We start from the raw sequence: 10,573 nt of genomic DNA on the forward strand, positions 1-10,573 counted from the left end.
TCTCTCTCTCTGTCTCTCTCTCTGTCTCTCTCTCTCTCTCTCTCTCTCTCTGTCTCTCTGTCTCTCTGTCTCTCTCTCTCTCTGTCTCTCTCTGTCTCTCTCTCCCTGCCCCCATCTTTCTCCATCTCTCTCCTCCTCCCCCTTTCTCTCCTTCTTCTCCCTGCACACTCTCTCTTTCTCTCTTTATCTCTCCCCCTTCCTCTCTCTCCTCTCTCTGTCTCTCTGTCTCTCTCTCTTCCCCCCCCCCCTCCTCTCTCTTTCCTCCCTCTCTCCTCTCTGCCAGCTTGCCCATGCAGATCAGCAGCTCCGAGACCTTGGAAAGTTTCAAGTGGCAACAGATGCATTGAAGAGTCGAGAACCCCGGGCACAGCCCCAGCTGGACCTGAGCACTGACAGCTTAGAACTGAGCAGTGAAGAAGGGACTCCATTGACATCTACGAGATCAGCAGCTCACCGTACCCGGTTTGTTACCTTAGCGACATGTTTGCCTCAGTCCAGCTTTTGAGTGGGAGATCTGTCCTGTGGCTGGACCCCAAGATTTAATGAGGCCTGGCTCCTCTCCCTCCCACCTGAGATGATGTTCCAAGGGCAGAATACACATGGTAGAGTGGTATGCAAGTCAAGAGTTTGCACTGCAGTGGGCACTAGGGAGCTGCTGCAGGCTTTTGGGTACAGGAGGAACACGATCATAGCTGAGCAACGGGTCAAGGTGGGAGGAGGCAGAAAGACCAGAGGCAGGGAGAGCAGGTAGGGCCAAATAGGACCTCACTGGAAGGATTTGCACAGACACCAGAAAGGTTCTGGACGTAGAATTGGCAGGACTTGCCTGCCCCCTGCTGGAGATGAGGGGGAGGGGAGAGGCAGAGGTGACTTCAGGGCCGTGAGCCTGCAGGAGCCTGAGCTGTTGAGTCAGTGGGGCAGGAAGAGAGGTGGGAAGAGAGATTTTTGGCACACATTCGGTTTGATCATTATGGATACAGTGCTTTCCAGTTTTTCAAATGACTTCATATGTTCTTTCAGTTGAGGGTCACTGCTTTAGTAGTCTGCAATTCCTTAAAGAAAAGGGCACATAGAAGCTTTATTGTTGACTTCATCATCTCAAGTGCTTGATCTGAGTTTTCTTGTCATTTTATGTTGTCTTTCTGTAGTTGTTAAAGTGATGTGTTATTCTTTGGGATATACTTTCCTTCGTTCTGTATCACTTCATTGAAGGCTTATATTCTTTGAATTCATACACGTCATTCTTGTTACCCACTAATAGTCCATTTCATTCACATAGCACAATTCAGTCATTCCTCTAATTTGCTTGTTATTAGGAATACTGCTTGTGTGAATATTTGTGTAAAAAGAGATAGCACTCGAAGCTGAATCTTAAATGATGGGTAGACTTTCAACAGGTAAAGATGCTATAGGTAAGAAAGACATTCCAGGGATAGGGTGGCACTTGTTGGGGATGTGAGTAGTCTGGTTGGCAGATGTATAGTTATCTATGGAGTATTGACAGTAATCTGTTCACTGAGAGGTGGTTTCAAAAATCAAATAATATTTGCAAAGGCAGGAGAATAGAAGACCTATTGTGGGGAAAGAGTAGGCCCCTCCCTTAACAGAGCTTATTCTGTCATTTCAAGATTCCAGGTTTACAAATTTGAAACAGAACAGAATGCAACTTTAGTTCATTTACATCTGTCATTACTTGCCTCAAAGAAAGCACAGACCCAGCAGTTGGCAGAATTGCACATTTGGCTGCACATCTTAGGTGTTAGACCCAGCAGAAAGGAAAATGGTTACAGTGCTGCCCAGACATAAAGAGATTGAATTGATAACCTCCAAAATGCCTTGCAGCCCCAAGGATCTAATAATGGGTTTTGCCTCCACAGAAAATCATCCCGAGCCCAGCCCGATGGCACCAGCCTCCCTGGGGATCCAGCCTCCCCCATCTCTCAGCACCTGCCTCCCAAGGTGGAGTCCCTGGAGAGCCTGTACTTCACGCCAATCCCTGACCGAGGACAGGCCCCCTTAGAAAGCAGCCTGGACTCCTTGGGTGATATCACATTGGATTCTGGTCCCAAGACCCGCTCAGCCCGAAGGCGAACCACACAGATAATTGATATTACAATGCTGTCCAGGGTGAGACTGAAGGTGGGGAGTAGGGGAAATGGGGGGTGCCTTAGGTGAGTGCTCATCTGAGGACTTGCTCATCACTTCTGTTAGAGTATAAATTCCTTAAGATAAAATGAGATGATACTTACATAGCACATGGCACCATGCCTGCCTGGCATGTAGTAGGTGTTCTAGAAATACTTAGTTCTTTCCCTCCCTCCCTCCCTTCCTCTCACTTTTGCCTTCATATCCTGACTGCCTGGTCCACAGTAAATTTAAGATCCTCACATCACTTCACAGTGGCAGAGCTAATTAATTACCTCTATTTGATATATTATGAAAGTGAGGCCCAAAGAGAGTGTCAGGTGTTTCACAGAGTCACACGGTGAGTTAGCTAAGCTCAAGTCTCCTGACTTCTCCCCCGTGCTGTGTGGTGTTTACCTCATTCAGTCTCTAATGAGGAATGGGATGAATGAAAGACTCTGGCTCCTTTTAGAGTCTCTTTTATGGCGGAGATGTCCTTGTTGCCCCAGACTGTGGTCTGACCTTGCACACCCTGAGCCCTTGACTGTTTTTACAGCACCTGCTATGACTGAGGAGCCTCATGTTTCTCTGGCTCAGATGAGGCAAAGGCCTCCTGGGTGCAGAGCTCTCTTTTGAGTACAAAATTTAAAAATGGTATCGTTGCTGATCTCAGAAAGCTTAGTCGTAGGCACATCTAGGGCTAGTAGAAAGCAGAACTGATAGTCAAGAGACCTGACCTCTATTCCCAGCTATTCTGAGTCTATGAACCTGTGAAGTTATAAACACAAAATACTTTACACATGCAGAGGATTATTTTTATTAGCACATATTGCAGGGATGAACAAAAACAAGAATGTTTACAAAGGAACGTAAACATACAGGGCTAGGTGAGATAGTCTCACAGTAAATAAATTCTGAGTCTGCCAGGTAAATCAGGATAGGTTGGCTCCGGAGCAAAAAGGCCAAGCTCAATGATCTCTGTAGAGAACTGGGTTGACCTGACCCCTCCCACAAACTAACACAGCCATCCTGTCTTTCAGAAACTGGATACAGACGAACCTGACCAGTCGAATTCATCCTTCTACAGCACGCAGTCGGCCCCTGCCCCGCAGCGCGGCCTCCGTGGCGGCCTTCGCTCTGCATCCTCAGCTCAGTCTCTGGCTAACTGCCCCTCCCGGGAGTCCCGGACCAGGCTGGGTTCCCTGGAGGATGGTAACTCAGCCCTGTTCAACCTTCCTGGCTACAGGCCTACCACACGCAGCTCGGCCCGGCACTCCCAGGCCAGAGCATCCAGTGGGGCCGCTTCAGGTGAGAGTCCCTAAGAGAGAGGTGGTCTACAGAGGGCTCACAAGTCAGCAGGGGGACCAGTAATACAGACCAAATTAGGCTGCCAGCACTCCCCACGTTGGTAAGCTGAGCTGTACTCACAGTACTCTGGAATATTTTTAATTCTTAGCTGTCTTGTGTTACTCCTTGACATACTCTAATCAATCTCCTAGCCAAGCCAGTGTGTGCTCTCAGAAAATCTAGTTTCCTTACATTGTGAATTCTCTTTGTATTATTCCTTGGCATTAACTTAGGACCTTAGCCTTAGATAAATAATCCAAGTAAATTTAAAATCAGTCTGTGGGGTTCATAATTGGGATGCTGAAAAAAATCATCCTGCAGCCTGGTGTTTCAAAGCATGTGTCCCTTGGTCTGTTTGCTGTCCATGAGATCAGTGGATCCCGGGGTCCTAAGTGTCCAGTTAGGCCAGCCCTCTCATTCTACAGATGAGCAGACTGAGGCCCAGACTGGCCTGAAGTGGCATGGGTGGCAGGTCTCCTATGGGAGAGAACCCAGGTTCTTGAGAATAGGGGTGGTTTTGGTTTTTTTGTCTTTGCATTCTCATCACCTATCATGGTGCCTGCAGACATAGTAGGTGTTTCATAAATATTGATTAACAGTGTGTGGCATAGTCATAATTTGAAGCCAGGTCTCCTACCTCCAAATCTAGTTTCCTTACACTGAATTCTCTTTTTGTATTGTTCCCTGGCATTAATTTAGGACCTTAGCCTTAGATTATCCAAAGCAGACTTGACAGAGGCCCATGGAAGGATACATTTCCTATTCCTATGTGTGGCCCCACTCTTACTCTCTAGACTCACTCAGGATAATAATCAAATTTCTTTAGAAACTTGCCTCAGAACCTGGAGTTTGAGCCATTTGTCTTTTGGCCATGCCTCTCTCCAGGTCAGTGGGAGGCACTGGGGGCTGCTTCTCCAGTCCCTTTCCCTGGGCCTCTCTCTCCCATACCCAAGGAAGAAGACATCTTGATCAAGCATTTATGGAAGGGGATTTGGGCTAAAAGGAATCTCTGATCTCCTCACCAAATTTGATCATCTCTGGGGTAAATGGGGGCTCATCAGGGAAGCAGAATGTTCAGTCCCCTGGGCCCTGCCTCTTCTTCCTCTCCCCCTCGCCCTCCTGTCCATCACAGGGCGAAGCAGCTTCTACACAGGCACTTGCCAGGATGAGCCAGAGCAGCTGGACGACTGGAACCGAATTGCGGAGCTGCAGCAGCGTAACCGTGTCTGCCTCCCCCACCTGAAGACTTCTTACCCCTTGGAGGCCAGGGTGAGGCCGGCACCAGTGGGCAGGGCCCCAGCCTGCTCCTCTCCCCTCTCCTTGGCCACTTGCATAAGCCTGGCTTTGCACTTTTGTCAGCTCTGCACTTGAACCTTTGTGGCCCCCAGGGTGGATACAGAGATCAGAAGCTCAGTCTCCCCCCTCTCTTCCTCATCCCCTGTGCCTTGATGGCATATCCACTTCTCTTACTTACACTTGCTCTGAGTATCCATCCCCACTTACACTTTATACGAGTCTGCAGGTGGGCATTTCCGTGGCAGAAGCTCATCATATTTACCTTGTCCATGGGCTTCTCAGGCCAGTTTTCTAAACCTTATGGTAAGGAGGATAGGAGGCCTTGAGGGGGAAGATTTAAGTTCCTTAGGTTAAGTACGGCCATGATTCATGGGCCCTGAAGCCCCAGCCCACCCTGTTACAAGCTACTCCCTAGTCTCATACCAACCTTATGTTTGTGCCATACTTGACTCAGCCTTCCATGAGCCTGACCACTATCACAGATGAAGAGATGAAGACTGGAGATCCCCAGGAGACCCTTCGCCGAGCCAGCATGCAGCCAGCCCAGATCCATGAGTACAGTGCTACCCAGCGCATCCCCTCCAGTGTCACTACCCGGCAGCACCGGAAGCGTGTCTCTACTGAGCCTGACCAAGGCCTTGGCACCCCGGAGGTACGGGGGCCCCTGTGCCACTCTTAGATCTTCACAGTGGGATAGGGTGGGGGGCTGTGGTTGAGATTACCATCACCTCTTTACACCTGATCAGACTGCATTCCACAGAGGGGACAATGACCAATTTAAACTCACAGATGAGGTTGGCGGTAGAACATGGCTTAAGGCCCCCATCTCCCAACTTGAAGCCCAGGGCTTTCTCTGCCAGGGCACGTTGTGGACAGAGACTCCTTTTTGTGTTGTCATGGGTTCCTACTGGATCCCATCAGCCTTTTCTTTTTTGTCTCCACATTTGACCATCCATACTGTTCCCCATCCGGAGTTCTCGCAGGTGTGGCTGCTCTCCTTTTCCCAGCTCCAGACCATCCATCCCTTGGGGGTCCCAGAGTTCTGACTGTAGAGCAGGATTCAAGCTGGCCCCCAGGCCACCTTCCAGGCTCCCTCAGGAGAATCCAGGAGGCCTCAGCTCAAGTGCTGCACACTCCCTCTTCTTAACACAGGCCAAGAAGCCAACCAGCTGTTTCCCTCGTCCCCTTACTCCTCGGGACAGATGTGAAGGTCAGAAGATGAGTGCTGCTGAGGGCCACAAGAAAGGGGCCCCTGCTTCCAACAAGCAGGTTAGTGGGGGATGACCCTGAGAGGGGTAGAAGAACCCTTGAGGGGTCATTGAGTTCATATCAAAGGTAAGGCTGTGGAGGGGCAATATTCTTACCTTTGCACAGAGTTGAATATGGGCACTGCCCTGCCCACCCCATCACAGGCAGCTTTCTCCTCTTCTTTCTCAGACCAACAGACGCCAGTCATTGGCCTTCAACATTCTGAACACACCCAAGAGACTGGGGAGCAGCCTGCTTCGGGGAGCTGCTAAGAAAGCTGCAGCCAAGGCCTCTCCCCTCACTCGAAGTGGGACCCGCCGCTCGCCCCGAATTGCCACCACCACTGCTGGCAGTAGCACCTCTCCCCGGGCCAGGGGCAAGGTAGGAAGCCTGAGAGGAAGTGGGGCTGACCCACCTGCCACCCTTCTCAGACCAGGGAGCTGCATTAAGTGTCCCACTATGCCCCATGGATCCTGTGCAAATAATGATGGTCTGGGGACACCTTTGACCCAGGACAGGAGTGCTCTGACCCTGTGTCCAATCTTGGGGATCTTGGTCTGGTTTGGGGACACGATTCATGCATGGAAAAATTATTTCAGGACCTCTACTCTTCTGGAGAAGCTTAAGGGCAATAGGTTTCCAAAGGATTGTGAGGAAAGGAATGCTAGTCCCCAAGATTAGGGAATGGGCTGTGTGCTCAAGGGTCCTGTTGCTGTTCACATTTCACCTGCCTTGTCTTGTCTCTTCCAGGCAAAGCACTGAGGGCCCAGGATCTGTGAGCATGTTCTGCCCATCTCTTCCATGACAGCTCCCTGTTCTCTAGGGGTCCACGTGCTGGGCCTCAAGCCCACTGTTCTCCAGTGCCTTCTCTCAGTGCCCCAGTGTAGGGAGACTTCTCATCTCCCCGGAGACACTGATACTTGCCTCTTACTCCCCCCGCCTGGAGTCCCACAGAGCACACCTTCCCAGAGAGGCAGATGGGGAGCCGGAGGCTGCCTCCTGGGAGCCAGAGCCTGGCCGATTCCTAGCCAGATCGCCCTGTATCTGTTCCCCCATTTACCTTGAAGCACAGTAATCCCCCTTAGCTCTCCAGCAGAGAATGGAAGACGAGTCAAACTGAGACCATCTAGGTGGCCAGGGACCAGACTGTCCAGTTCCCCTTTCCTCCCTTTCTCAGCCCCTCTCAGCTACAAGTTTTGGAAAGTCCCATTGGTCACAGAAGGGGGACTACCTCCTGGTCCCCCTGTGCCCACCATTAGCTCCATTCCTAGGGGTGATTCCTGTTCTGATGACTCTGGTTGCTCCAGGGGCTGACATTGGAGAAGCCAAGTTCCCAGAATTAGTTGGGGAGGAGAGAGTCTGAATCTCTGCTACCTAAACCCCTTCTGCCTTTCTCCCCAAAGGTGGCTCCCCAGCCCCCATCACAGTCCTTCTCTTCATCTTGACTAAAGCTTCAGTAGCCCCTTGCCACCTCTAAGCCTCTTTCCTGCCTCAGTGCTTAACTGCCCTGAGGAGGCATTTGCCAGCAGACAAAATGACCCTGAGGCCCTCAGCCCACCCCACCCCCAGCTGATGGAACCTGGGGAAACAGACTGGATAACTGTGTGCCCTTTCCCATCCTCCACCCCTGTGGTTCAGGGGGCAATCAGAGGTGCCCATCATGACACTTCCTTCTTCCGGGTACTAACTGCTTCCCTGCTCCTTAAAGATTTCAAAGAGACAAGGAATAGGGAGGGTATAGTGGAACCTGGAGTAGAAGGGTGGGGGTAGGGTCAGGGGTCATCTGTTTGAATTTTTTAAATGTTATTACTTGTAAATAAAGTCTTATTTTTCTCCCTGAGGGCTGGGCTGGCTTTGAGGGAGGAGAGGGTGGGAGGAAAAGTCCAGACTGCTTATTCCCAACATTGCCCCTTTTCCTCTGTGCTGGCTGGGCCCCTCACCCCCTGCTTCTCTCTCTGGTATTTGCCAAGACTGGACAAGGCCACCAGACTGCCCCCCCCTTGGAGGAGGAGTTGTAAAGGACCCCAGGATCGTTCTTTGTGTGGTGTTGCCTGCACCTGTTCCTGAGATCCTGCTCCTCCCCTCGTGAGGCCTGGTTCCCCACTCTCTGGCTTCCTTTGCCCCCTTTTCAATTCCCTAGGACTCTTTCTCTAGTTTTTAAAGGGTTCATTAGAAAGTTTTTTTGGATTTTGGAAGTAGAGTTCCTGGGATTCTGCTGTGACTGCTCCTTTTTGTCAGTGTGACTTTGGAGAAATCACTTCTCTCGGCACCTGTTTCCCATGTGCACAATGAATGGGTGCTCTCTTAAGGAGCTGCTCCAAACCCTATGATGTTGGTGTGCAGGCCCCCCTCCTCACCATGCCCAGTCTGCCAGCTGAGGAGCATATCCCAGAGACCACTTGGCACACCTGCTGGGGCCCTTTTGAAGAATCTGATTACCCAGGCCCAAGGAGGAGAACCAGACAAGGCCTGGCATTAACATTTTATTGAAAGGCTTCCTTGTTCCATCTCTGCTGCCTGGACTGGTCAGGCCTGGTCTGATGGCGTTGGAGTGGCTGGCTGGGATTCTTCCTCCGGGCTCACAGTTGTCAGGAATGTGGCGGGACTGGGACTGCTGGGCGGGTGGCTGAGGTTTGGAGTTTGGGATGTTGTCATATCAGTCTCCTGATGGGAAAACAGAAGTGTCTGGGGTTAAGGAAAGGCCTGGGATTGGGGGTGCTTCTGAGGGATTCAGCCCTTCGTAGGACTAGGCAGAAACTAGTAGGTGCCTAGGAAATTGCCCCTTTGCTTTCTGCATCCTGGGCAAGCCCCTTTCCCTAAGCTAGGCCTCTGCTCCCAAATGCCCAACTGAATCTGGACTTGGTTAGTCTGGGCCTCCTTCCGTGTACCTGCTCCTCCCCTTCCCTGCATCTGTCTGGCCACTCCCATTGTCTCACCCAGAGTTGGGCCAGGAACACGTGGCGCTGAGTGACCTGGGCCGGGTCCACCAGAACGCAGGAGAAGTTGGTGTGTTGTAGCCTCGGGCTCAGCTTCTCCAGCACAAGATCTCGCTGTAGCCAGGTCACTCCACGCTCTCGCTGCCTCCTGCAGAGGGTGTGGGTAGGTGAGGGCAGGTGAGGGCGAGCACAACAGCCCGGTCCTCCCAGCCTCCCTCAAGTCTTTTCCCCTGTTACCGAGTCTTGTCCTCCCATAATGGGCCTGGCAGGTGCTCTATGAAGGAACGGTTGCCCAGCCAGTACAGGAAGCTGGAGTGAGCAAACTGACTACAGCCTTTGCAGGACAGGATCAGCGTCCCATCTGAGGAGGTGGGGGACAAAAGTGTTCTTGGTCCCAGGGCCAAGCCTAGCTCCTCCCCTTTTTCTCCCAAACTCCAATATCCGCTGGAAGAGGGTCTTACATCAATAAGCCTTTTTACATACCCACTACCCACCCTCAGTGAGCTTACACATCCATCTTCTCTCTCCTCACCCTCATCTGTTTACAGGTAGGAGAACTGAAGCCCATGGAGGGAAAAGGCCTTAGCTAGAGTAGGGGAGGATAGACCCTCCGGCTTTTTTGTTCTCATCTCCCCCTCCTAAAATGGTGACTTCTTATGCTGTCACTGCTGGAACCGCTCTGGAGGTCTCCAGCAGCCTGATTCCCAAATGAAGGTCATCCTGCCCTCTGCCACCTCTGAATCAAGAACTTCCTGCCTGCAGCCAGGCCTTCTTGGGCCGAAGTGGGAAGAACACCGGGCTTGGATCCTACCTAAGGTGTCTTTTAGCTGTGTGATCATGGCTCAGGTCGCTTAATCTCCCGGGGCCCCAGCTTTCTCATCTGTAAAATGGGGATGATGTGCTCCATCACGGGGCAGTTGTGAGGATCCAGGGTAAAATGAGAATGTTTTTAATGCCATGTAAATGCCCTTTGTTGCTCTTTTTGGTTGTTGTATCCCTTTCCTGACTCCCCCAACTTCCTCAGCCTCCTTGTGGGTATTCTCCAAGGCTCGTCTTCGGTGTGGAGCCGTTCTCAGAGGTTTGTCTCAGGGCCCGGTGGGTAGTTTCTTCCACTATGCCTTCTTCCCACATCAGGGACCACTTCTCATGATGTTCTGCTGCCTCCTCCCCCAGTGTAGCTGGCTAGACTATTGGCTTTCTGTCTGACCTGAGGTTCACAGAATGGCCACCTGTACACAGGCAGTGATAGAATCCCAAATCTAACACGGCAGGTGAGCTGTTCCTTGACTGGCTCTACCTAGCTTCCTCCCTCTTGCATCTCCCAGAGTCTCTCTACCCAGAAGGCTTTGTGTCCCAAGGGATGAGATGTTTTCTTCCTACTTCCATCCCCATCCATTTACCCCAGTTAGCCAATTATGAATACTGACCCTCCCAAGTTTGCTTTTCTCTCAACCTTCACCCTCAGCTTTGTCTCTTCCATGCCCACAACTCTTAGAACTTGGGTAAATGAATGACTAAATGAAGGTGGTCTGTGGTGCCTCTGGGTAAGAGAAAGATGGGTCAAATAACACGTTCTTAAAAGTGTCAGTTGAAAATGTCTTTAAAGATCATCTAATCTAGGG

At 51.1% G+C, this 10,573-nt stretch overlaps 2 protein-coding genes across 10 annotated transcripts in view; one reads left to right on the top strand and one right to left on the bottom strand.

Moving 5' to 3' along the window:
• Positions 1-7,855, top strand: part of NUMA1 (nuclear mitotic apparatus protein 1) — a 106,231-nt gene extending 98,376 nt beyond the window's left edge. For all 9 annotated transcript variants that reach the window (XM_069064686.1, XM_069064687.1, XM_069064691.1 and 6 more), the window contains 8 exons: positions 284-462; positions 1,878-2,127; positions 3,165-3,432; positions 4,604-4,740; positions 5,222-5,419; positions 5,920-6,036; positions 6,205-6,396; positions 6,766-7,855. In XM_069064686.1, coding sequence (XP_068920787.1) covers positions 284-462; positions 1,878-2,127; positions 3,165-3,432; positions 4,604-4,740; positions 5,222-5,419; positions 5,920-6,036; positions 6,205-6,396; positions 6,766-6,777 — 1,353 coding nt within the window. In that variant the 3' untranslated portion in view covers positions 6,778-7,855. The remainder of the gene's footprint in view (positions 1-283; positions 463-1,877; positions 2,128-3,164; positions 3,433-4,603; positions 4,741-5,221; positions 5,420-5,919; positions 6,037-6,204; positions 6,397-6,765) is intronic.
• A 629-nt stretch (positions 7,856-8,484) lies between these two features.
• The window catches only part of IL18BP (interleukin 18 binding protein), a 3,551-nt gene continuing 1,462 nt past the window's right edge, over positions 8,485-10,573 (bottom strand). Inside the window, exons 4-6 of the mRNA XM_069064703.1 lie at positions 9,189-9,312; positions 8,952-9,099; positions 8,485-8,679 (exon numbers count right to left, since the gene is read on the bottom strand). Coding sequence (XP_068920804.1) covers positions 8,542-8,679; positions 8,952-9,099; positions 9,189-9,312 — 410 coding nt within the window. The 3' untranslated portion in view covers positions 8,485-8,541. The remainder of the gene's footprint in view (positions 8,680-8,951; positions 9,100-9,188; positions 9,313-10,573) is intronic.

This window comes from Petaurus breviceps, unplaced genomic scaffold (genome assembly GCF_028583685.1).
Source record: "Petaurus breviceps papuanus isolate PSGF00001 unplaced genomic scaffold, PetGlider_PUasm1.0 90639, whole genome shotgun sequence".
NCBI classification, from domain to species: domain Eukaryota; kingdom Metazoa; phylum Chordata; class Mammalia; order Diprotodontia; family Petauridae; genus Petaurus; species Petaurus breviceps.